Source organism: Coregonus clupeaformis, chromosome 20 (genome assembly GCF_020615455.1).
Source record: "Coregonus clupeaformis isolate EN_2021a chromosome 20, ASM2061545v1, whole genome shotgun sequence".
Taxonomy (NCBI): Eukaryota; Metazoa; Chordata; class Actinopteri; order Salmoniformes; family Salmonidae; genus Coregonus; species Coregonus clupeaformis.
Window position 1 is genome coordinate 31,635,926 of NC_059211.1, and position 27,300 is coordinate 31,663,225.

The 27,300-nt window shown below is 43.1% G+C and overlaps 4 protein-coding genes across 4 annotated transcripts in view; 2 read left to right on the forward strand and 2 right to left on the reverse strand.

Moving 5' to 3' along the window:
• Positions 1-17,881, forward strand: part of LOC121533879 (solute carrier family 22 member 23) — a 34,647-nt gene extending 16,766 nt beyond the window's left edge. Inside the window, exons 7-10 of the mRNA XM_041840195.2 lie at positions 4,359-4,585; positions 8,121-8,153; positions 8,640-8,763; positions 14,702-17,881. Of these exons, the coding sequence (XP_041696129.2) occupies positions 4,359-4,585; positions 8,121-8,153; positions 8,640-8,763; positions 14,702-15,146 (829 nt within the window). The 3' untranslated portion in view covers positions 15,147-17,881. The remainder of the gene's footprint in view (positions 1-4,358; positions 4,586-8,120; positions 8,154-8,639; positions 8,764-14,701) is intronic.
• Positions 17,882-18,014: 133 nt separating this feature from the next.
• Positions 18,015-20,123, reverse strand: LOC121533880 (proteasome assembly chaperone 4-like). Its single transcript, XM_041840196.1, has 3 exons — positions 19,833-20,123; positions 19,600-19,675; positions 18,015-18,196 (listed from the first exon to the last, which is right to left on the reverse strand). Exons 1-3 carry the CDS (start codon positions 20,007-20,009, stop codon positions 18,075-18,077), a joined length of 375 nt encoding a protein of 124 aa, XP_041696130.1. The 5' UTR covers positions 20,010-20,123; the 3' UTR covers positions 18,015-18,074.
• A 142-nt stretch (positions 20,124-20,265) lies between these two features.
• LOC121533878 (zinc finger protein 345-like) lies at positions 20,266-23,571 on the forward strand. The gene is made up of 2 exons (XM_041840194.2): positions 20,266-20,603; positions 20,990-23,571. The coding sequence occupies exons 1-2, from the start codon at positions 20,378-20,380 to the stop codon at positions 23,038-23,040; spliced, it is 2,277 nt and encodes a 758-aa protein (XP_041696128.2). The 5' UTR covers positions 20,266-20,377; the 3' UTR covers positions 23,041-23,571.
• Positions 23,572-23,800: 229 nt separating this feature from the next.
• Positions 23,801-27,300, reverse strand: bphl (biphenyl hydrolase like). Its single transcript, XM_041840197.2, has 7 exons — positions 26,613-27,300; positions 26,163-26,266; positions 25,639-25,805; positions 25,178-25,331; positions 24,934-25,065; positions 24,689-24,812; positions 23,801-24,499 (listed from the first exon to the last, which is right to left on the reverse strand). Exons 1-7 carry the CDS (start codon positions 26,687-26,689, stop codon positions 24,409-24,411), a joined length of 849 nt encoding a protein of 282 aa, XP_041696131.2. The 5' UTR covers positions 26,690-27,300; the 3' UTR covers positions 23,801-24,408.

Below are 27,300 nucleotides of genomic sequence, written 5' to 3' on the forward strand. Positions count from 1 at the left end.
GACTGAAATATATACCTGGATACTGGACAGTGCAGGTGAAGTTTCCTAGATTCCTGTTTCTTGTAAGGACCACAATGGTGGCTTGATAATTTCTCGCTCGTCGGCTTCTCCTCTGTCGTCCGCCATGCTATGTTTTGTTGTCTTTGCGCCTTTGCGCTGCTGCTGGCGCGGGGCGATGACGTCACGGATAGGCAGACTGAATCGAGTAATGTTTAAAGCCTTTATCATTAAAAGTGCTAAGAAAAAACATCCATATAAAGTCTGACGTGCTTAAATCCAATGGGTTATTTCCTAGTATCGATACAATCGATTTATTACATTTTAAAACGATGTTAGATTGATATATGTTGTCCAAAAGGCCAACTCGCCGAGCACAGATCGATGTAGTTGGATCATAGGAATATAAATCGATACATCGATGTAGTAGATGGATCGTTACACCCCTAATTTCTACTGATCTGCATGCCAGTTATGATTTTCATATGCACGTTTTCGTGGAACAGTTTCACTTTATTTATAATAAAGTCTTCATTTCTCAAAAACAATGTCATGTACTTAATACAAATTATATCTAAATGAAAATGATACAAATCTAAAAGTAACTTCTATTGCCATTGCCAATATGTAAAAGTAGCCTACATAAAGCCAACAAATAAAACCATTGCAGCCCGCAGGTAGAAAATATCCTGATAAAAATAAACATCCTATAAATCACATTGGCTATTCATGGCCTGTCTGCAAGGAACTTGAAACATTGTATCAACTATTAACTTGGTCCAGCCAGAAGCTCCTGCTAGCAAACTTGCAAAATATTCTGTGCTTTCAGAGTTTCCTGCTCCAGTGAGCTCCAGACAGACACAGCTGTAGGCTATTTGCGCAAGGGATAAGAAGAAGGCATATTTTATGACGTTTCCATCGGATCAGAGCATGACATTTTTCCCCCTTTCATGCTGAGCGGTTATTGAAAGGGAGAGAGCTGGAAAGATTTCAAATAGGCTATGTTGAGGAACTATTGTCATTCTCAATGGATGTAAAAACAGACTTCATTTACTTGCTGTTTGAGGCAAGGTGAAAATTACTTAGCTACACACTGATAGTGAGTTAAGACAATCTGAAATACTATCAGATCCCCAAATGGGCACATTTACAATGGCTTGCGAAAGTATTCACCCCCCTTGGCATTTTTCCTATTTTGTTGACTTACAACCTGGAATTAAAATTGATTTTTGGGGGGTTTGTATCATTTGATTTACACAACGTGCCTACCACTTTGAAGATGCAAAATATTTTTTCTTGTGAAACAAACAAGTTGAGCATGCATAACTATTCACCCCCCCCAAAGTCAATACTTTGTAGAGCCACCTTGTCACGCCCTGGCTCTAGGGACTCTTTTATGTTGAGCCAGGGTGTGTAGAGTCTATGTTTTGTGTTCTTTGTTTCAGTTTCTAGTTCATGGGTATCTATGTTGGCCGGGGTGGTTCTCAATCAGAGGCAACGAGAATCAGCTGTTGCTTGTTGTCTCTGATTGGGAACCATACTTAGGCAGCCTGTTTGGCACAGTGTATTGTGGGATCTTGTTCCGTGTTGGTTTGTGTATGTACCCAAGGACTTCACGTATCATTTTGTTGTTTTTGTTCGTGTGGTGAAATATAAATAAAAGATGTTCGCATTCCACGCTGCGCATTGGTCCACTCCTTTCGACGATCGTGACACACCTTTTGCAGCAATTACAGCTGCAAGTCTGTATGAAAAATGTATGCACTCACTAACTGTAAGTCGCTCTGGATAAGAGCGTCTGCTAAATGACTTAAATGTAAGTCTCTTGGGGTATGTCTCTATAAGCTTGGCACATCTAGCCACTGGGATTTTTGCCCATTCTTCAAGGCAAAACTTGTCCCTCTCCTTCAAATTGGATGGGTTCCGCTGGTGTACAGCAATCTTTAAGTCATACCACAGATTCTCAATTGGATTGAGGTCTGGGCTTTGACTAGGCCATTCCAAGACATGTAAATGTTTCCCCTTAAACCACTCAAGCGTTGCTTTAGCAGTAGGCTTAGAGTCATTGTCCTGCTGGAAGGTGAACCTCCATCCCAGTCTCAAATCTCTGGAAGACTGAAACAGGTTTCCCTCAAGATTTTCCCTGTATTTAGCGCCATCCATCATTCCTTCAATTCTGACCAGTTTACATTTTACATTTTACATTTTAGTCATTTAGCAGACGCTCTTATCCAGAGCGACTTACAGTTAGTGCATACATTATTTTGTATATTTTTCATACTGGACCCCCATGGGAAAGTTTCCCAGTTTCCCAGTCCCTGCCGATGAAAAACATCCCCACAGTATGAAAAATGTATGCACTCACTAACTGTAAGTCGCTCTGGATAACAGCGTCTGCTAAATGACTAAAATGTAAAATGTATGATGCTGCCACCACCATGCTTCACTGTGGGGATGATGTTCTCGGGGTGATGAGAGGTGTTGGGTTTGAGCCAGACATAGCGTTTTCCTTGATGGCCAAAAAGCTCAATTTGAGTCTCATCTGACCAAAGTACCTTCTTCCATATGTTTGGGGAGTCTCCCACATGCCTTTTGGCGAACACCAAACGTGTTTGCTTATTTCTTTCTTTAAGCAATGGCTTTTTTCTGGCCACTCTTCCGTAAAGTCCAGCTCTGTGGAGTGTATGGCTTAAAGTGGTCCTATGGACAGATACTACAATCTTCGCTGTGGAGCTTTGCAGCTCCTTCAGGGTTATCTTTGGTCTCTTTGTTGCCTCTCTGATTAATGCCCTCCTTGCCTGGTCCGTGAGTTTTGGTGGACGGCCTTCTCTTGGTAGGTTTGTTATGGTGCCATATTATTTCCATTTTTTAATAATGGATTTAATGGTGCTCCGTGGGATGTTCAAAGTTTTGGATATTTTTTTATAACCCAACCCTGATGTTTACTTCTCCACAACTTTGTCCCTGACCTGTTTGGAGAGCTCCTTGGTCTTCATGGTGCCGCTTGCTTGGTGGTGCCCCTTGCTTAGTGGTGTTGCAGACTCTGGGGCCTTTCAGAACAGGTGTATATATACTGAGATCATGTGGCACTTAGATTGCACACAGGTGGACTTTATTTAACTAATTATGTGACTTCTGAAGGTAATTGGTTGCACCGGATCTTATTTAGGGGCTTCATAGCAAAGGGGGTGAATACATATGCACGCACCACTTTTCAGTTATTTATTTTTGATAATTCTTTGAAACAAGTTATTTTTTTCATTTCACTTCACCAATTTTGACTATTTTCTGTATGTCCATTACATGAAATCCATATAAAAATCCATTTAAATTACAGGTTGTAATGCAACAAAGTAGGAAAAATGCCAAGGGGGATGAATACTTTTGCAAGGCACTGTTTAGGCCTACATTTGTGCTTAGGCCAGGTAGCCTAGGCCGACTTCTATGTTTAATCAGGTGTTTGTCCTTACTCAAGATTGACAGGAGCGTTCTAAACAAAAGACAATTAATACATTGACAACTCATACATGGAATTAAATAAACCAAAACTTTTTTCTCACAAGTGTAGCCTAGGTTGTGCGCTCTGCAAACAACGTATCCACTCCGACAATGAGAACTGTAAGACTGTAATAATAATATATTGAATGCATTAACAGAAATGATCGTAACCAAACAAACATTGTAGATGATAAATGATGGTAATTAAGGGTAAATGTACTACAGGTGATACTAGTGTGCCTCCACAATAGATTAGTCCACTGACACAGGCGTGAATCAGACAGGTGAATCGTTATTAAAATATATATTTACCACTGCTCAACAAAAAAAAAAATTGGTCGACCAACAGCTTATCAACCAAACAATCGACCAGTCAACTAAATGGGGTTAGCCCTACCACTATTAGGGTTAGAATTAGGTTTAAGGTTAAGAGCTAGGGTTAGTTTTAGGGTTAGGGTTAGGAGCTAGGGTTAGAGTTAAGGTTAGGTAAGGTTTAGGGAAAATAGGATTTTGAATGGGACTGAATTGTGTGTCCCCACAAGGTTAGTTAAACAAGACTGTGTGTGTGTATAAAATCTCCCTACACCCTCTATATTGATGGCATTTGGTATCCAGCACTGCCTTGCTCTTAGTAATGATGGTGTGTGTGTGTGTAACTGGTGGGATCTGAACCCCACTCTCCCGCTTGGGAAACCACCCACTGGGCACACACTGGTTAAATCAACGTTGTTCCAACCAACATGAAATAGACATTGAATTGACGTCTGTGCCCAGTGGGCAATGTCTTAACCATTAGACCAAGAGAGAATACCCTTCCGCGAGAGAGTCCGACTCACCTCCGCTACGTGTCTCTCTCTCCTCAGGTTGACTGGGTACGGTATCCACCACTGTTTTGCCCGCAGTATGATGGACCCAGAGGCTCCTGTGTCGGCCATGTTTCATGCTGACTACTACACTATGGCCGGAATTGCCGTAGCAACGTGCCTGGCGCTGTGCCCAGCCGTGGCGTTCATGGGTCGTCGGGGTGGACTGCTCACCTTCATGATCATCACCGCCCTGGCATCACTGCTGCAGCTGGGTCTGCTCAACTGTGAGTTGGAGACACACACACACACACATGTTATGCATACACACACACACGCACGCACACTAAACACACACGATACACACAAATGAAACACACACACACTGATATATAGAAATCCTATCTCTATGAAATAAACATTTAGGTCAACCTTCAGTTTATGAAAGCCCATGTTTTGTCAGATGTTTTAACAAGTGACCAATGCAGGCATCCCCCTCATAGTCCTTCATTCACAAATAGCTCTTTATATGGGAAAACACAAAGCAATAACATCCCATTATAATTTCAATCTGTCATAGACAAATATCATACTCAGATAATGGACTTACAGTATTACAGTGCTTCAGAGAAGTCACTACTAGGAGAATGTCATTTTCTGCATCATTACCTCTGTTCTCTAGTCATTATATCAGATCTACAGTGCCTTGCAAAAGTATTCACCCCACTTGGCGTTTTTCCTATTTTGTTGCATGACAACCTGTAATTTAAATTGATTTGGTTTTCATGTAATGGACATACACAAAATAGTCCAAATTGGTGAAGTAAAATGAAAAAAATAACTTGTTTCAAAACATTCTAAAAAATAAATAACGGAAAAGTGGTGCGTGCATATGTATTCACCCCTTTGCTATGAAGCCCCTAAATAAGATCTGGTGCAACCAATTACCTTCAGAAGTCACATAATTAGTTAAATAAAGTCCACCTGTGTGCAATCTAAGTGTCACATGATCTGCCACATGATCTCTGTATATATACACCTGTTCTGAAAGGCCCCAGGTTCTGCAACACCACTAAGCAAGGGGCACCACCAAGTAAGCGGCACCATGAAGACCAAGGAGCTCTCCAAACAGGTCAGGGACAAATTTGTGGAGAAGTACAGATCAGGGTTGGGTTATAAAAAAATATCAGAAATTTTGAACATCCCACGGAGCACCATTAAATTCATTATAAAAAAATGGAAAGAATATGGCACCACAACAAACCTACCAAGAGAGGGCCGCCCACCAAAACACACAGACCAGGCAAGGAGGGCATTAATCAGAGAGGCAACAAAGAGACCAAAGATAACCCTGAAGGAGCTGAAAAGCTCCACAGCAGAGATTGGAGTATCTGTCCATAGGACCACTTTAAGCCGTACACTCCACAGAGCTGGGCTTTACGGAAGAGTGGCCAGAAAAAAGCCACTGCTTAAAGAAAGAAATAAGTAAACAAGTTTGGTGTTCGCCAAAAGGCATGTGGGAGACTCCCCAAACATATGGAAGAAGGTACTTTGGTCAGATGAGACTAAAATTGAGCTTTTTGGCCATCAAGGAAATCGCTATGTCTGGCGCAAACCCAACACCTCTCATCACCCCAAGAACACCATCCCCACAGTGAAGCATGGTGGTGGCAGCATCATGCTGTGGGGATGTTTTTCATCGGCATGGACTGAGAAACTGCTCAGAATTGAAGGAATGATGGATGGTGCTAAATTCAGGGAAATTCTTGAGGGAAACCTGTTTCAGTCTTCCAGAGATTTGAGACTGGGACGGAGGTTCACCTTCCAGCAGGACAATGACCCTAAGCCTACTGCTAAAGCAACACTTGAGTGGTTTAATGGGAAACATTTAAATGTCTTGGAATGGCCTAGTCAAAGCCCAGACCTCAATCCAATTGAGAATCTGTGGTATGACTTAAAGATTGCTGTACACCAGCGGAACCCATCCAACTTGAAGGAGCTGGAGCTTTTTTGCCTTGAAGAATAGGCAAAAATCCCAGTGGCTAGATGTGCAAGCTTATAGAGACATACCCCAAGAGACTTGCAGCTGTAATTTCTGAAAAAGGTGGCTCTACAAAGTATTGACTTTGGGGGGGTGAATAGTTATGCACGTTCAAGATTTCTGTTTTTTTGTCTTATTTCTTGTTTGTTTCACAATAACAAATATTTTGCATCTTCAAAGTGGTAGGCATGTTGTGTAAATCAAATGATACAAACCCCCCCCCAAAATCAATTTTAATTCCAGGTTGTAAGGCAACAAAATAGGAAAAATTTCAAGGGGGGTGAATACTTTCGCAAATGAAAAAGTGTTTGCCCCCTTCCTGATTTGTTATTTGTTTGCATGTTTGTCACACTTAAATGTTTCAGGTCATCAAACAAATGTAAATATTAGTCAAAGATAACACAAGTAAACACAAAATGCAGTTTTGAAATGAAGGTTGTTATTATTAAGGGAAAACAAAATCCAAACCTACATGGCCCTGTGTGAAAAAGTGTTTTCCCCACCTGTTATAACACAACTCAACTGTGGTTTATCACACCTGAGTTCAATTCCTCTAGCCACACCCAGGCCTGATTACTGCCACACCTGTTCTCAATCAAGGAGTCACTTAAATAGGACCTGCCTGACAAAGTGAAGTAGACCAAAAGATCCTCAAAAGCTAGACATCATGCCGAGATCCAAAGAAATTCAGGAACAAATGAGAAAGAAAGTAATTGAGATCCATCAGTCTGGAAAAGGTTATAAAGCCATTTCTAAAGCTTTGGGACTCCAGCGAACCACAGTGAGAGCCATTATCCACAAATGGCGATAACATGGAACAGTGGTGAACCTTCCCAGGAGTGGCCGGCCGACCAAAATTACCCCAAGAGCGCAGCGACGACTCATCCAAGAGGTCACAAAAGACCCCACAACAACATCCAAAGAGCTGCAGGCCTCACTTGCCTCAGTTAAGGTCAGTGTTCATGACTCCACCATAAGAAAGAGACTGGGTAAAAATGGCCTGCATGGCAGAGTTCCAAGACGAAAACCACTGCTGAGCAAAAAGAACATTAAGGCTCGTCTCATTTTTGCCAGAAAACATCTTGATGATCTGTTCGTGACCTCAAGCTGAAGCGAACTTGGGTTCTGCAGCAGGACAATGATCCAAAACACACCAGCAAGTCCACCTCTGAATGGCTGAAGAAAAACAAAATTAAGACTTTGGAGTGGCCTAGTCAAAGTCCTGACCTGAATCCTATTGAGATTCTGTGGCATGACCTTAAAAAGGCAGTTCATGCTCGAAAACCCTCCAATGTGGCTGAATTACAACAATCCTGCAAAGATGAGTGGGCCAAAATTCCTCCACAGCGCTGTAAAAGACTCATTGCAAGTTATCGCAAACACTTGATTGCAGTTGTTGCTGCTAAGGGTGGCCCAACCAGTTATTAGGTTGTAGGGGGCAATCACTTTTTCACACAGGGCCATGTGGGTTTGGATTTTGTTTTCCTTATTATTATTATTATTATTATTATTATTATTATTATTAATAATAATAATAACCTTCATTTCAAAACTGCATTTTGTGTTTACTTGTGTTATCTTTGACTAATATTTAAATTTGTTTGATGATCTGAAACATTTAAGTGTGACAAACATGCAAACAAATAAGAAATCAGGAAGGGGGCAAACACTTTTTCACATCACTGTATCTGTCAGACAAATAATGACCTATTCTAAAGGCTATGCTCATGCTACTTTTCTCTGTTTTTCTTCCCCCATCCATGGCCTTTGTTTGAATATAGTGATCGGGAAGTACAGCCTTCGCCATGACACAGGTACGGTTTGACTTTATAAAATCATACTCAGACCGATTGGAAGAATGCACTCATTGAAAAAAAGGTACCATCTAGAACCTAAAAGGGTTCTTCAGCTGTCCCCATAGGAGAATCCTTTGAAGAACCCTTTTTGGTTCCAGGTATAACCCTTTAGGTTCCAGGTTAAACCCTTTTGGGTTCCATGTAGAACCCTTTCAGAGGGTTCTACATGGAACCCAAAGGGGTTCTACCTGGAACCAAAAAGGGTTCTCCTATGGGGACAGCCGAAGAACCATTTTGGATGCCAGTCAGGTGCTCTGGGTTACAGCTCTACAGGCCAGGTTCATGCGCCATCTGTTGATTTTGTGTTGTAGAATCATCAAAACAGTCGTTAAACAAAATTAATGGCTACACCAACGTTTTTCTGTGATCGGTTTCTATTAAGTGAAATGTCTATATTTATTATGTGTCTCACCTCCTCTCGTGTGCCTCCTCTTGTCTGGTTAGTTCTGAGGGACACGCTAAACAGGAAGTTCTCTGTGGCATTCTCCATCATTGGAATGTTCTCCTCTCACGCCGTCAGCACCCTCAGCATCTTCTTCTGCGCTGAGATCACTCCCACCGTCATTAGGTAACACACACACGGTCTGACCGCACCCACCCATACCTGCAGTTATTGGATTCCTAAACTACACACCACAGGTGGTTGGTGGCACCTTAATTGGGGAGGACGGGCTCGTGGTAATTTTTAAATGTTTTACATTTTAGTCATTTAGCAGACGCTCTTATCCAGAGCGACTTACAGTTAGTGAATACATATTTTTTTATACTGGCCCCCCGTGGGAATCGAACCCACAACCCTGGCGTTGCAAACGCCATGCTCTATCAACTGAGCTACATCCCTGGCTGGAGTGGAATGGTATCAAATACATCAAACACATGGTTTCCATGTGTTTGATGCCATTCCATTCGCTCCTTCCAGCCATTATTATGAGCCGTCCTCCCCTCAGCAGCCTCCACTGCTACACACACTTATTGGAAAATGATGTCCCACCAAGTGTAGCTTTGTCTTAGTGGCCTACTAGTGCCACCTTGTGGTGTAGTATGTATGTGTCATATACAGGCAATTTGACAGAGACTGCTGTTCTAGAATGTAGATCAGTGATGGGCAACAGGCGAGGCGGCCCGTGGGCCGCAGACCAATTTCACAACAACAACAAAGAATACGTAGATTTCTAATTTTTGGGAACTCTGTCGATGTCTCAACGTACTGTTGAGAGTTAGAATAATAGAATACACAAGGTGCAATTTCGAAATGTGGTTGTGCAAATCAAATCAAATTGTATTTGTCACATTCGCCGAATACAACAGGTGTAGAACTTACCGTGAAATGCTTACTTACGAGCCCTTAACCAACAATGCAGTTCAAGAAATAGAGTTAAGAAAATATTTACTAAATAAACAAAATAAAAAGTAACAATAAAATAGCAATAACGAGGCTATATACAATGTGCGGGGGTACAGGGTCATTTGTACATGTAGGTAGGGGTAAAGTGACTATGCATAGATAATAAACAGCGAGTAGCAGCAGTGTAAAAACAAGGGGGGGTGTTAGTGTAAATAGTCCAGGTGGCCATTTGATTAGTTGTTCAGCAGTCTTGGGGGTAGAAGCTGTTAAGGAGCCTTTTGGACCTAGACTTGGCGCTCCGGTACCGCTTGCTGTGCGGTAGCAGAGAGAACAGTCTATGACTTGAGTAACTGGAGTCTTTGACCATTTTTGGAGCCTTCCTCTAACACCGGCTAGTATAGAGGTCCTGGATGGCAGGAAGCTTTGCCACAGTGATGTACTGGGCCGTACGCACTACCCTCTGTAGCGCCTTATGGTTGGTTTCTGAGCAGTTGCCATACCAGGCGGTGATGCAACCGGTCAGGATGCTCTCGATGGTGCAGCAGTATAACTTTTTGAGGATCTGGAGACCCATGCCAAATCTTTTCAGTCTCCTGAGGGGGAAAAGGTGTTGTCGTGCCCTCTTCATGACTGTCTTGGTGTGTTTGGACCATGATAGTTTGTTGTTGATGTGGACACCAAGGAACTTCAAACTCTCGACCCGCTCCACTACAGACCTGTCGATGTGAATGGGGGCCTGGTCGGCCCTCCTTTTCCTGTAGTCCACGATCAGCTCCTTTGTCTTGCTCACATTGAGGGAGAGGTTGTTGTCCTGGCACCACACTGCCAGGTCTCTGACCTCCTCCCTATTGTTGTTGGTGATCAGGCCTACCACTGTTGTGTCGTCAGCAAACTTAATGATGGTGTTGGAGTCGTGCTTGCCACGCAGTCGTGGGTGAACAGGGAGTACAGGAGGGGACTAAGCACGCACCCCTGAGGGGCCCCGTGTTGAGGATCAGCGTGACAGATGTGTTGTTACCTACCCTTACCACCTGGGGGCAGCCCATCAGGAAGTCCAGGATCCAGTTGCAGAGGGAGGTGTTTAGTCCCAGGGTCCTTAGCTTAGTGATGAGCTTTGTGGGCACTATGGTGTTGAACGCTGAGCTGTAGTCAATGAACAGCATTATCACATAGGTGTTCCTTTTGTCCAGGTGAGAAAGGGCAGTGTGGAGTGCAATTGAGATTGTGTCATCTGTGGATTTGTTGGGGCGGTGTGCAAATTAGAGTGGGTCTAGGGTTGAGCCATGACCAGCCTTTCAAAGCACTTCATGGCTACCGACGTGAGTGCTACGGGGCGGTAGTCATTTAGGCAGGTTACCTTCGCTTTCTTGGGCACAGGGACTATGGTGGTCTGCTTGAAACATGTAGGTCAGGGTTCTTCAATTCCGGTCCTGGAGGGCCGAAACACCTCTGTTTTTCATCCTCTCCTTCTAATCAGGGGCTAATTCAGACCTGGGACACCAGGTGAGTGCAATTAACTACCAGGTAGAAATAAAAAACAGAAGTGTTTCGGCCCTCCAGGACCGGAATTGAAGAACCCTGATGTAGGTATTACAGACTCAGTCAGGGAGAGGTTGAAAATGTCAGTGAAGACACTTGCCAGTTGGTCCGCTCATGCTCGATGGACACGTCCTGGTAATCCATCTGGCCCCGCGGCCTTGTGAATGTTGACCTGTTTAAAGGTCTTGCTCGCATCGGCTACGGAGAGCGTGATCACACAGTCGTCCGGAACAGCTGGTGCTCTCATGCATGCTTCAGTGTTGCTTGCCTCGAAGCAAGCATAAAAGGCATTTAGCTCGTCTGGTAGGCTCGCGTCACTGGGCATCACGCGGCTGGGTTTCCCTTTGTAGTCCGTAATAGTTTGCAAGCCCTGCCACATCCGACGAGCGTCAGAGCCAGTGTAGTACAATTCAATCTTAGTCCTGTATTGATGCTTTGCCTGTTTGATGGTTCGTCTGAGGGCATAGCGCAATTTCTTATAAGTGTCCGGATTAGTGTCCCACTCCTTGAAAGCGGCAGCTCTAGCCTTTAGCTCGGTGCAGATGTTGCCTGTAATCCATGGCTTCTGGTTGAGATATTATGTACATACGTATGGTCACTGTGGGGACAACGTCGTCGATGCACTTATTGATGAAGCCGGTGACTGAGGTGGTATACTCTTCAATGCCATTGGATGAATCCCGGAACATATTCCAGTCTGTGCTAGCAAAACAGTCATGTAGCGTAGCATCCGCGTCATCTGACCACTTCCGTATTGAGCGAGTCACTGGTACTACCTGCTTTAGTTTTTGCTTGTAAGCAGGAATCAGGAGGATAGAATTATGGTCAGATTTGCCAAATGGAGGGCGAGGGAGAGCATTGTATGCGTCTCTGTGTGTGGAGTAAAGGTGGTCCAGAGTTTTTTTTTTTTCCCTCTGGTTGCAAGTGACATGCTGGTAGAAATTAGGTAAAACGGATTTAGGTTTGCCATCACTAGGAGCGCCGCTTCTGGATTAGCATTTTCTTGTTTACTTATGGCCTTATACAGCTCGTTGAATGCGGTCTTAGTGCCAGCATCGGTTTGTGGTGGTAAATAGAAGGCTACGAAGAATATAGATAAACTCTCTTGGTAGATAGTGTGGTCCACAGTTTATCATGAGGTATTCTACCTCAAGCGAGCAATACCTTGAGACTTCCTTAATATTAGACATCTCTCCACCAGCTGTTGTTGACAAATAGACACAGATCCCCCACCCCTTGTCTTACCAGACGTACAGTGGGGGAAAAAAGTATTTAGTCAGCCACCAATTGTGCAAGTTCTCCCACTTAAAAAGATGAGAGAGGCCTGTAATTTTCATCATAGGTACACGTCAACTATGACGGACAAAATGAGATGAAAAAAAATCCAGAAAATCACATTGTAGGATTTTTTATGAATTTAATTGCAAATTATGGTGGAAAATAAGTATTTGGTCAATAACAAAAGTTTCTCAATACTTTGTTATATACCCTTTGTTGGCAATGACACAGGTCAAACGTTTTCTGTAAGTCTTCACAAGGTTTTCACACACTGTTGCTGGTATTTTGGCCCATTCTTCCATGCAGATCTCCTCTAGAGCAGTGATGTTTTGGGGCTGTCGCTGGGCAACACAGACTTTCAACTCCCTCCAAAGATTTTCTATGGGGTTGAGATCTGGAGACTGGCTAGGCCACTCCAGGACCTTGAAATGCTTCTTACGAAGCCACTCCTTCATTGCCCGGGCGGTGTGTTTGGGATCATTGTCATGCTGAAAGACCCAGCCACGTTTCATCTTCAATGCCCTTGCTGATGGAAGGAGGTTTTCACTCAAAATCTCACGATACATGGCCCCATTCATTCTTTCCTTTACACGGATCAGTCGTCCTGGTCCCTTTGCAGAAAAACAGCCCCAAAGCATGATGTTTCCACCCCCATGCTTCACAGTAGGTATGGTGTTCTTTGGATGCAACTCAGCATTCTTTGTCCTCCAAACACGACGAGTTGAGTTTTTACCAAAAAGTTATATTTTGGTTTCATCTGACCATATGACATTCTCCCAATCCTCTTCTGGATCATCCAAATGCACTCTAGCAAACTTCAGACGGGCCTGGACATGTACTGGCTTAAGCAGAGGGACACGTCTCGCACTGCAGGATTTGAGTCCCTGGCGGCGTAGTGTGTTACTGATGGTAGGCTTTGTTACTTTGGTCCCAGCTCTCTGCAGGTCATTCACTAGGTCCCCCCGTGTGGTTCTGGGATTTTTGCTCACCGTTCTTGTGATCATTTTGACCCCACGGGGTGAGATCTTGCGTGGAGCCCCAGATCGAGGGAGATTATCAGTGGTCTTGTATGTCTTCCATTTCCTAATAATTGCTCCCACAGTTGATTTCTTCAAACCAAGCTGCTTACCTATTGCAGATTCAGTCTTCCCAGCCTGGTGCAGGTCTACAATTTTGTTTCTGGTGTCCTTTGACAGCTCTTTGGTCTTGGCCATAGTGGAGTTTGGAGTGTGACTGTTTGAGGTTGTGGACAGGTGTCTTTTATACTGATAACAAGTTCAAACAGGTGCCATCAATACAGGTAACGAGTGGAGGACAGAGGAGCCTCTTAAAGAAGAAGTTACAGGTCTGTGAGAGCCAGAAATCTTGCTTGTTTGTAGGTGACCAAATACTTATTTTCCACCATAATTTGCAAATAAATTCATTAAAAATCCTACAATGTGATTTTCTGGATTTATTTTTCTCAATTTGTCTGTCATAGTTGACGTGTACCTATGATGAAAATTACAGGCCTCTCTCATCTTTTTAAGTGGGAGAACTTGCACAATTGGTGGCTGACTAAATAATTTTTTTCCCCACTGTAGCTGTTCTGTCCTGCCGATGCACGGAAAACCCAGCCAAATGTATATTATCCGTGTAGTCCTTCAGCCATGACTCAGTGAAACATAAGATATTATAGTTGAATGTCCCATTGGTAGGATAGTCTGAAACGGAGACCATCCAGTTTATTTTCCAGTGATTGCACGTTGGCCAATAGAACGGATGGTAGAGGCGGGTTACCCACTCGCCGACGAATTCTAACAAGGCACCCCGATCTCCGCCCCCTGTATTTCCGTATTTTCTTAACGCGAATGACGGGGATTTGGGCCTGGTCTCGGAGAAGCAGTATATCCTTTGCGTCGGACTCATTAAAAAAAAAATCTTTGTCCAGTTCGAGGTGAGTAATCGCTGTTCTGATGTCCAGAAGCTATTTTCGGTCATAAGAGACTGTAGCAGCAACATTATGTACAAAATAAGTTACAAACAATGTGAAAAAACACACAAAATAGCACAGTTGGTTAGGAGCACGGCAGCTATCCCCTCCGGCGCCATTGTCCAAAATGCATCAGCAGTTACTCAATTAACCCATATCAGCAAAAAAAATGTAGATTGGTAAATTAGTCTAGTGGCCAGATATGTAAACTTGTAGTAAGCATGGTCAAATTACCGACCGGGGTGGGGCCCATTGATCATCAGTTATCATATTAAAAACTGCTAACATTTGCCTCCACTCTATGGCAAAATGTGTAGAATTGCAGGAAATTAGCTGTTAAACTGACTCTCCCTCTTTGTCTCCCTCCCCCAGGGGTGGTGGTCTGGGCCTGGTCCTGGCCAGCGCTGGCTTCGGCATGCTGACGGCCCCCATCATGGAGCTCCACAACCAGAAGGGCTACTTCCTGCATCACATGATCTTCGCTGCCTGCACCCTGCTGTGCATCATCTGCCTGCTACTGCTGCCCGAGCCGCGCAACCAGCCCCTGCCAGAGAGCCTTGCGGACGGGGAGAACTACACCCGCCAGCCCCTGCTCACCCACCGGCCTGGAGAGCAGCACCTCCTCCTCACCAAGCCTGGGGATAGGGACTTATACTCCCGGGTCCACGACACGCCGCGGCATCTTACGGCCACCGGGGGCGCCACAGCAGCAGCGGCTACTGCTCTTGCAGCAGTGCCGACGTCATATGCGTATGCTACTGGAGGGGAGGTGATCAGTAATATTATGGTGGCAAATGGGGTCGGAGGGTCGTCGTAGCAGCAGACACACACTCCTCCCTGACACAGACTGAGGATAGGACAGGACTGTGCTGCGGGAATGGCTGGGACTGTCCCAAACGAACTGTCCCACTCCTGGTCACCTTCATGACTGGCCATGTCTGTTATGATCATTCAGTCAGGAGAACATGGAAGAATTCCGCTTGTCAGTTTCTTCCATGAGGAACTCTTTAATTTTAAAACTTTAAAAACCTTCCCATTCTGGTGAGTTCAATGAACAAATTAACCCTCTCATTAGACTCATGATGCCATTTTCCACGTCTTGTTTGTGAGAAAGTGGGAAATTGAGCTTCCCCAATCATGGACATTCAAGATTTGGACAAAAACTAAAACAATTTAAATAAAGCATTACTATTCAGATGCCCCAGGTTGGGTTTAATGGGTGGTAATGTAATAGGGTGATGGATTAGCAGTTAGCCTGTAGAGTAGTGATTATGTGTGTGTCCTAAATGACACCATTTTCCCTATAGTGTACTGCTTTTGACCAGGGCCTGCATAGGCCTCTGGTCAAAAGTAGTGCACTATCTATAGGGAATAGGGTACTATTTCGGACACTCCAATACGATTTAGTAAGACTTTGAGGGCCTGCAATAGAACAGGATATTCTTGAAACAAAATATGGAATATTTCACACACCTGTGTATGTCTTTGCAATGAACTGAAACTCATTACAATGACTTACATGTATTAGTGCCCACAGAGTAGTTGTTGCAGTGTGTCGAATGAGTATCATGGTTTCAGCATGGTTCCATGCGGAGGGAAGTCATGGTGTCTGTTAGTAAATTATCAGCAGAGTGGTGTACTCAAACAGCATAGAGACAAATGTATAGAGCAGCAGATCAGACACTGTATTCTAGATTTCATTTGAAATGTCATGGCTTTCAACAGTGATGTGTGCTCTATGCATTTCTTTTCCATCAGCTTAATTTTTTGGCACTAAAATTCAAAGTTAAATCAAATTTAATCAAATATTTGTCAGCCAACTCGTTTGAGGCGCAGGTTTTGGGTGAAACTTCTGTAGTCTAAATTGAATAAAAGTGTAGGCCGGGCCTATATACTGTAGCCTACTTGATGGGTTTATTTATGAATTTGTGCCTCCCACCCCCTTGTCAAAAGTCCAAGTTGGCACTTTATCCTTAGTAGCAGTGGAATCAATATGATGACTTTAGAAAACTGAGTATTGCTACCCCCATTAATGTTGGTGAATGATGGTTGTCTAAGCAATGATATGTGAATGACAGCTGGAAACCTCAGAAAACTGTGATGGCTATGGAAATGGTTTGAACTTTGGACCTTTTTGTGGTGTTTTTATTTCCGTATTCTATGGTGTTGAGTGGATAATACTAGTTAGTTACTAGTATGTACAATGTGTCCCAAATAGCACCCTATTCCCTACACAGTGCACTACTTTTCACCAGAGCCCATGGGCCCTGGTCAAAAGCAGTGCACTACATAGGGAATAGGGTGCCATTTGGGATTGAGCCGTCTCCACTATGAAACATCTCCGTTTCTGAATGGCTTTATCATGATGATTCTTCAGTTTTATAAAAAACTGCACATTTTACAAGTGGACAGGTGACTTTGAAAGAATCGTTCAGTACTTCAGTATTTATTTTTGTTATGTTGCCAAGAGCATTCTTGTTGCTTGAAATACCTCTTTAATTTAGCTAATTCTGACCTTTCCTATCCCTGTTCTCAACACTGTGGTAAATAATCTTAGTAGTATATTGCTGTTTTTAGGACTTGTTTAAACCTGTCTCTTTAGCACGGTTAAATAATGGCTGGCTATGCCACGAAGGACAACGTCTATAGGGGTTTTGAAATGGTTCGTGTCTCGATTATTAGGTTAGTGCAATAGTGTGATCTAGTTAGAATAGGTGTAACATACAAATGATTAATACACACCTTACATTGGTATTCAATGTGTCATTCATTGATAATGCATGGCAGGGTTCCCCAACTGGCGGCCTCGGGTGATTTTTATTTGGCCCCCCAAGGTTTCTGAGCCCAAAACAATCAAATAAAATATTATTTTTGGGGGGACAGAAAAGACTGTAAAAACACCAGCAAATCAGCTCCAACTGATTTTAATTTTATAAATCTGTTCCAAAGTATTCACACACATAGAGATTATATGTGACCGTATACAAATAATAAGCAAGGTTTGAAATGATTATGTTTTAGTCAAATATTATGTATATTTGGGCTTCTTTCGGTCAATTTGCAGTCTACAAATGATTTGTAACTATGTTCCGGGCCCCTGACCGTCCACTCAAGAAAATAAATATCGGCCCGCGGCTGAATCTTGTTGATGATCCCTGATGTATGGACTATCATATTTTATGTACTAGGCATATCAAATAGTTTCATAGGACAATTTGTCACATGATGTGCATAGATGACCTTAAAAGGCCAAGTATACTCTATACATTTCTACCATTAACCATATTTGACGCAAATGGCACATATTTTGACATAATGGACATCTTGTATTGTTTATTTGGTAGTTTGTAAATGTTTTTATCAATGAAATGTTGTGGTAAAAGAAATGAAATTCCATGAGTGATTGTCAACCACTAATATTTTCTAAATGTTTATTTTTATTTTTTATATATGATGTACTTGTACATATTAAAACCATAAATGTTGTTTTGATAATAAACCACTTCATTTATTGGTTATGTCAATAAATGAACACTATCGAGGTGATACATGTGATGTCTGTAGACTGAGTTTGTGGGTGGGCACGAAAAATGATGTGTGAGTCTGCAGCCTCTACACAGAGACAGTCTCTGGTTAGATCTCAAGTGCTAAAACAGCAAGTGACAGAACAGTCCAGACAGGTAGGTAATGTTGTTCTCTCCATTGTATTATTTCGGTACAAAGTCAGTATAAATGGGGGAAAAGGTTAAAATTGATCAGGGCGAACTTCCATCTCCTTCTTTATCCTATTCTCCACCAGCAGAGACAGGTTGGAGTCGGTCATGGGCAGGTTGTAGCTCACAAACACCTGTTTCTTAGTCCTCTTAGCTGGAAAACAAAGGATATGGAGAACAGCTGGGTTAGTGACGAGGACAGCTGGGTTAGTGATGTTTCAAATGGTGTAAACTGACACCAACAAAAGAGCATCATACTGGTTAGTGGTTTAACTGTCTAGCTTTCTGTAAATGTTCTGATTCTGAATAACATATAGCAACTATAGTGAAGGAAAAATATAAATGCAAAATGTAAAGTGTTGGTCCCATGTTTCATGAGCTGAAATAAAAGATCCCAGAAATTGTCCATACACATAAAAGCTTATTTCTCTCAAATGTTGTGCACACATTTGTTTACATCCCTGTTAGTGAACATTTCTCCCTTGCCAAGATAATCCATCCACCTGACAGGTGTGGCATATCAAGAAGCTTATTAAACAGCATGATCATTACACAGGTGCACCTTCTGCTGGGGACAATAAAAAGCTACTCTAAAATGTGAAGTTTTGTCTCACAACCAATGCCACAGATGTCTCAAGTTTTGAGGGAGTGTGCAATTGGCTTCCTGACTGCAGGAATGTCCACCACAGTATGTTGCCAGAGAATTGAATGTTCATTTCTCTACCAACTTCGTTTTAGAGAATTTGGCAGTATGTCCAACCAGCCTCACAACCGCAGACCACATGTAACCACGCCATCCCAGGACCTCCACATCCGGCTTCTTCACCTGCGGGATCGTCTGAGACCAGCCACCCGGACGGCTGATGAAACTGAGGAGTATTTACTTCTGTATTAAAGCCCTTTTGTGGGGAAAAACTCATTCTGATGGCTGGGCCAGGCTCCCCATCCATCCATAGATTAGGGCCTAATGAATTTATTTAAATTGACTGATTTCCTGTAACTCAGTAAAGTTGTTGAAATTGTTGCATGTTGAGTTTATATTGTATAATTGATTATTAGACAGATTTGACTGTAAGCACAAAGTTGTGGCATCTTGGATGAGTTTGTGTGTGTGTGTGTGTGTGTGTGTGTGTGTGTGTGTGTGTGTGTGTGTGTAAATATGTGGCCTGTCTTATGCCGCATTCAAAACAACTGGCAACTCAACTGGCAACTTGGGGGGAAAAAAGTTCTGACCATAGCCGCAGGAAGTAGGGGTGCAGAGGGTGCTGCAACAACACCTGAAAAATCTGAATAAAAACTAATATTAATACAAATATATATATATATTTTTTGTTGTGCACTGGGACTTTAAAAGTCCTGTAAGGGGACCGATATAGCTCCATCTTTCTAGTTCTCCGACTTTCTGCCCTGATGTCGTTTTTTTCCGATTTCCCAGTTGTCTTGAAAGCACCATTATCATAGCATGAAGCTGGACAATTACATCATGGTCTGTGGAGGACACAGCCAATCCTCAGAGAGATAGGATATTGACAGGAAGATGAAGAAAGGGGTGCTTACTCAATCTCTGCGCCAGTGAATTCTGGGTTGTTTCAGATGGGTCCCCCAGGACTAACGTAGACAGCGGCATCGAATCCTGAATTTACACACACAGAATAGAACACATCATCAGCCGATATAATAACTTTAACGTAGCTAGCTAGAAACATTACACAGTGAAGCTAGCTAGCTTCCCATCTCTGTTAGCTAGTCTTCTCTGTAACAGTGTATTTATTGTACAGTCGGTTACTCACAAATTTACTTTCCATTGAAACAGCCAAATTGGACAAAACCGGGTTCGAGCCGACCCAAAGGAAAAACCCCCCATTGAGTTTCATGACGTGAAAGTGAACCGTTTGCTCCAGAATCTTCTCTGAGAAATCGTGCACTGTAATGGCATTGCCTACTGCTCCATTTTCTGATATGTTCATTTTGAATAGCTGTTTGTATGAAGACAAGTAGCTACGACTAAACGAGACGATTCATTTGAAATGTTTCAACCAACTCATGTGTCCGTAAACCAGAAGTAACTTCCTGGTTTCTGGAACGTGTAAGTGATCAATAGAAGCGCTTGCGCGTGATTCTGAACATCATGAGAAACACGAATGGCTAGCTTTGTATTCCTCCCGCCTCTGCTTGAATGTCATTCGGTCCTCAAAGTGTCAACATCTTTTCGAACCCGGAAGTCGAAAATATTTGCAAGCTCCCCACTAAGGCGTAAAAAATGCTAAGGTGGTTAGAAGTTGACGAGTATCTTTAGGTTTAATTTGAGTTGTTATAGCTTAAATTTTTCCTCAAAATGTCCAAAATACAGCTATTGAATGTGTTTATCACCGAGCGGTTAACAACGACAGCTGTTGAGATATTTGGAGAAAAGAAAACCGAGTACCATGACCGATTAAAATCAGCGGCAGTTGATATATTCAGGATAGTGGAAAAGACGATAACAGAGTACTTGAAAGAGATATCCAGCTCAAAGCAGGAGAACGGTCGTCTACGGAGGATTCTTCTGGATTTGGGAGCAGGTTTGTGACCAATAAACATCATACAATTAAAACAATACTGAGGACTACTAATGTCTGAACATATTCAACCACATTAGTTTGCTGAATCGCAATTGCAGTCATGTTGCGTTCGTCTCAGCAGAAGGGCGGTAGACTGTGCCAGTCTTAGTACGATCATGTCACTCCCGAATGCCTGAAGTCAAAACCTCTTTTTTTTTGCTAACATTCCAATCCTTGTATTCTGTGTCATTGCCAAACATGTTTGGCATGTCAAGGAGTGGAATGTTAGCACAAACAAACGGTATTCTCCAGGTTAAGGAGCAGGGCATAGGCCTAAATAATTGGGAAGGTAGCCAGTTATTTATCAAATGTGTAGAACCTTACTTATTTCCCATCCTTCTCCCCAGACCCCCAGCAGCTAACTGGGGAGATTCCCCCTAAGCAGCAACAACAACCACACTGTGAGCAGGAGTGGAGCCCCAGTCGTGTGCAGGAGGACCCAGAGCACACGTCAATTACAGAGCAACAAGAGGCACTCAAGACCAGTCAGGATACCACAGAGGTCACACAGTTCATATTTCCTCCTCCTCCCTGTGTAGAAAGTGACTGTGATCAGGACAGTGAGAGGGACCCTCTACCCACCAACACCACTGTCGGAATCAAAACAGAACCTGATGATGGAGAGGAATACGGAATATCAGAACCAAGCATTGACTCTCAGCCCCTCTCTGAACTAGGCCTACATCCAGACTCTAAAGTCTGCACTGAGGCCAAGACAACCAGTGAGCTGAAAGCACCATTGAGGGCTCACACAGAGAAGAGGTTACACATGTGTACTGTCTGCAGGAAAAGCTTCATCAGGGCAGGCCAGTTAAAAATACATCAGAGAATTATTCACATCGGTGAGAAACCATACAGCTGTCCTGAATGTGGCAAATCCTTCAACCACAAGGAAATACTGGACAGGCATATAAACACTCACACAGGAGTGACACCATACAAATGCCCTGTGTGCAGTCAATGCTTCATTAGCAGAAGCCATTTAGGAAATCACCGGAAAATTCATCAGAAAGATGAAAAAGCATATAAGTGCAAAGAATGCTCCAAGTCCTTCAAAGGCAAGGGAGCTCTGGTCAGGCATATAAAGACTCACAATGGAGAGAAACCGTATCAATGTTTTGAGTGTGACAAAAGCTTCACACGTCAGGGACACCTGACAGAGCATATGAGGTCCCACACAGGAAGGGAGAGCCTATTTAAATGTCCTGTATGTGAGAAATCCTGTATATCAGCCGTGGTTCTAAAACGCCATCAGCTAATTCACACCGGAGTGAAACCATACAGCTGCCAGGAGTGCGGAAAAAGCTACAGTCTGAAGGCAACACTAAAAGAGCATATGAGGAGTCACACAGGGCAACGACTTCAGTGTCCTATGTGTGAAAAATGTTTCACATTTAAAGCAGGTCTAAGACAACACCTAAAAACTCACAATAGAGAGACACCATACGGGTGCAGCGATTGCAGTCAAAGTTTCAGCCGGAAATCAGACTTGATAGGGCATATGCGCACTCATACAGGAGAGAGATTATTCAGGTGCCCTCTATGTGAGAAATGCTTTATATCAGACTGTGATTTAAAACGCCACCAGCGGATCCACACTGGCGAGAAACCATACAGCTGCAAGGAATGCGACAAAAGCTTCACCCTTAAGGGAGGCCTGAAAACGCACATGAAGATACACACGACGCGGAAACCCTACTGCTGCCATGAATGTGGCAAATGCTTCCTCCACAACACTAGACTGACAGACCACATGAGGAGCCACACAGGGGAGCAGCCGTACAGATGTGATGTCTGCAGGAAATGCTTTGTCTATTCGAGCGATTTAAAAAAGCATGAGAGAATTCACACAGGTGAGGAACCATACAGGTGTGTTGAATGTAACAAATGCTTCAACTACGAGGGCAACTTGCTCAGCCATATGAGGGTACACACAGGGGAGACAGGGGAGGAAGGAGAGGAGCCTCCAGCGTATCTCTGCAGCGATTGCGGCAAAAGCTTCCATCAGATGCGAAACCTAAAGCAGCATATGAAGAGTCACAAAGCGAAGGCAATGCTGCAGTGCACTATGTGTGAAAAAGCTTTTCCAAAAGAAAGCCAACTCAAACTCCACAAGAGAATTCACACTGGAGAGAAACCGTACCTGTGTAACACTTGTGGGAAAAGCTTTAGCAGGAAGGAACACCTGAATGGTCACATGAGGACTCACTCAGGGGAGAAACCATACATGTGCCCTTCGTGTGGTAAATGCTTTTTATCAACGAGTGATCTTAAACGCCATCAGAGAATTCACACTGGCGAGAAACCGTTTCGCTGTAACTATTGCGACAAATGCTTCAATCAGATGAGTTCCCTGAAATCACACATGAATAACATTCACAAGAGGGAGAGTATGTAGTAGGGTTCTTGGTCAGGTGTAAAATGTGTCCATCAACAGATGGATAGGCTCATTGTAACTGACACCATTGTGCCTGTCAGAGAACATACTGTACATATGAAGAGTTCACTTGTTTTCTAAAGACTTTACCAGCGGTGAAAGTATAATTAATTTCTCCCCACTATGGGACCTATATGTGCACGCGCTTGCGCCTAGACCCCAAAAATGTATCGGCCTAATCATAGAATTCCTATTAATTCAAAAGGATCTCTGTGGGCCTGGTAAAGATTTGTCATATAACTTTTAAAATGTATTACCTTTTATTGTGTAATAAAAACAACCAGTCATGATGTTTTAATTTGATTGCCAAACAATCACTTCAAATGGCTCCACACATATCAACTCGCAACATATTTCCAGCCTCCAAACCAGTGCTTGACTTGGGCAGGACCTCACCGGAACGGAGTACTGGAACTTCAAATGTTCTACTGCTTGAGCTCCTGTTCCTCTTATAGAATATTAGCTCAAAGTACCGGAACCTATTTCAGTCCAAGTCAAGCACTGCTCCAAACAGTGGTGAATGGAAAGAGACATCTGTTACACAAAACACCAAAAAGTGTAATGACATTTGGCGATTGTCATTAGGCCAGAGTTTATGCGTCCGCGCGCGTCTCAATGTCGGCCACTCATCTCTAACTTGCCAAAATGTCAGTGTTCTCATCTGACCACATCACATATTGGAGCATAGGCTTTACCACCAGTTTAAGTCCATTTGCAAATGTTCTTGACATTTTGTTTTAATGATTGTGATAGGTTCATGTTTAACTGGTACGGCGTACCCAAACTATTTATTTTGCTGGGACACCGTACTTTCACCCCTGCTGTTTACAAAATATGCCTGATTAAAATTGTAATTGAATGACTATCATTTTGCGACTCTTTTCTTTTGCTTTGTTTTACATGGCATAACAGTTAGTGCAAATGCAACATTTCCATAACATGCCATATATGACACAACAGTACAAAACAGAGGACTGGACACAATACAAAAAGTTATAAACAAAAACTATCCAATTACACAAGGAATTAATGCATAACATTTGCAATAGTCATGTGGATGGGTATTTATTTTGGCTCATATACCAGTAATTCACTGATAATAGTCAGTTAATTAATGGACCATACTCAGATTATAAGTGTTGCTGGCTGTAGTGTTCCTTTAGTGACCCAGGCCTGAAAGCTTCTTGTTTCCTATGGGTGCAGTATTTTTGTATCTGAACTGGCACCCTAAATCCCTACGTACTGCACTTCTTTTGACCATGGCCCTGGTCAAAAGTAGTGCACAATGTTAGAAATAGGGTGCTATTTGGGACGCAGACAGTATGTCCATCACTGGTTCAGGAAGTCTTCCACCAGCTTGTTGAACTCGGCAGCAAACCTCAGGTGCAGGTTATGTTTCCCTTCTGGCATCAGGTGCAATCTGGACACCGACGAAGACATTGTAGTAGAGGTTGTACGTATCATTAGTGGATGTAGTTAAACATTGACATAGAAATTATGTACAGTCAGCATGTCCTTTCATACAATGCCTCTCTATAAGAGAGAAAAACATACAGAAGGGAGGATAGGAGAACAAAAGATAAGGAATGTAATGGGGGTGTCAGCTCACCTTGAACCCTTGATGTGTTTGACGAGATACTGAGGGTGGAAGCTGGGCACCATGGAATCCTTCTCTCCGTGGATGATGAGGGAGGGACAGCTGATCTGAGGCAGCAGCTCCATACAGATGCTTCCTGAACAATACAGGACAGAGAACACAAGTCTAAGGATCTATACAGATACTCTTTAACACAGGAACTGACAAGTGGAACTGGAAAATTTGAATCTTTGCTGCAAAGATGTTGCTGCTCTAACCTTCTGGTCTCTGGGCAAACTGTCCAATCCCATCCACCCATCCTTCCCAGGTCTTAATAAAGAGCTCCGCCCCATACACCTCCTCCATGGGCCTCCTCATCCTCTCACTCCACTGAGACACGTCACGGATCGCTGAAGAAACATGGACACACACAGGCTGTATTACACAAACCCACACACATGCAGAGCTGCCTAATCCAGTCACTCCACAGTACGCTCGCACACACCAATAACAGGACCTCACCATTGTAGATCTTTACATCTTGTGGTGAGACGTATGCGTTGGAGCCCCACACCACCATCTTATTGACCAGGGAGGGGTTCCTGGCTGCTGCGATCAGAGCAGTAATGCCTCCGTCACTCCAGCCCAGCAGAGAGAACCTTTGAAATCTCAACGCCTACCAGGGGAAAGACACACGTTCACAGATAAGCAATGAGGGAAAAGACACACACGTTCACAGATAAATAAGGAAATACACTTGGCTGACTGTCCTCACATACCGAGAGCAAGAGAGAGGCTACTGTGTAGTTCATGTTCTCCAGAGGAGTCCTGTTTCTCTGTGTTGCGGAGAAAGTCACTATAATCTTGTGTGCTGAGTTTACAGTTGCGGACTATGCAATATTAAGAGGCACACTCTACAAGCCCTGTACAGCAACATTTTAAAGCATGTTCCCAATGTGATTCCTGATTGGTTTGACTCTGACCTGCATCAGGTCCACAGCGTCCTTGGCGTCCCTCTCAAAGAAGTTCAGAGGGAAGTCTCTCTCCGGGGGGCGGGAGTTTCCGTACCCGCGAGGGTCCCAACCAATCACAGTGAAGCAGTCCTTACTCAAAGACTTCAGCTGCGGCCCAAAGTCAGTGTGAGCACTTCCTGTTACAGGAACGCACACTGCTGGTAACCAACATTATAGAGGGTCTGTGCCTGTTCTTCTGATGAGGACCCAAAACAACTTACTATGCGTTTTTATGAAGTTGTTTATACTGTAGGTTAATAGGCTTGAGGTCCTCAGTCACCTCTCAACATCAAAGTCACTATTACTAATGTTGATGCTCTGATGGGCAGATGCCTTAATCAGTAGTGTGACATATGATTTAGGCTAGTCCATATTTGAAAAAGATCATCATTACACACTTGACAGTTTATGGACAAGGTTGGCGAAGTGACGGAGGTTGGTAGTGTTGTGCACCAGACACTTATAGCCTGGGGACCACTAGTGTTGTTACCTACCCAGAGCTCCAGGCAGTAGTAAAACAGCATGGTCTCCTTTTCCAGTCTGCTGGTAGAACAGATCCACTCCATTCACACACTCTCTGCCTGATACCACTGAGGTACTTAGGGGAAAACAAACAACACAATTAAACAGACATATCTACTTGATGAATAAATACTGACAATTCATGTGTATTTTAACTGATAATATATGACATACAGTACCACAAACCAAATGTATATTACATTTCATTCACTGCAACTGGAGCCTGAGATGGGTAAACAGCGCCATCTCCTGACCATATATTAAACTGCACTGATAGCCAGAAAACATGCATGACAGCTGTATTGGAGCCACAGACTATTCTAAGTATTTTCAACCACTGTTGTAATATCTGCAAATAATTCGGTAGCTAGCTACCGTAGAATGCACTTCGTATTTACAGACACTTGAACTGCATTTATTACCAGTAGAGCTGGACTCCTTGCATAGCCTTTTTGGTAACAGCATTGCGAAGTCCTCTTCCCCAGAATAACAACGCCATTTCGTTGACAAAACGTTTCTAAATTGGTTTAACCTCGCACGGTTTCTCATTTGACTTTGTCACAGTTGAAATGTATTGACAGGTAAACATGTAAAGCAAAGTTTGTTTTGGTGAATGAATAGCTTGAAGAACCACTTTCGACACAAGTGTGCGTTTTGGCGAAAGTACGGAGGCAAATCTTTCACTAGCTCATTTTAGCCAAATGGTCATGGCTAGAAGGGATACAGCTTTTGTCAAATGAACATCAAAAGTTTAAATGAGTGTGTTGAAACACTAACACTTTTCCTAACCTTATCCAAATTCTCCAAACCTGCTACGTTAATTATCCTAACCTGCTGCTTATGTTCTAACCTGCTACGAAAAGTCAAATATGATGTTCATTCGACCAAAGCTCGATCCTTCTAGCCATGACCGTAGCAAAAAGTGTCTATTATATTGAGAAGCTAGTCAAGGAACGCTCTAAGAACGGAAATTACATGTCCTCAAAGATGGAAGGGTCCGTGCTATCTGGAATCCTTGAGACGTCCCTACCCCATTGAAGTTGAAATGTAAAGGTGCTACACATAGGATTGGCTGTGAAATTGACCTATTGATTTCTCCCGCTGTCTGCT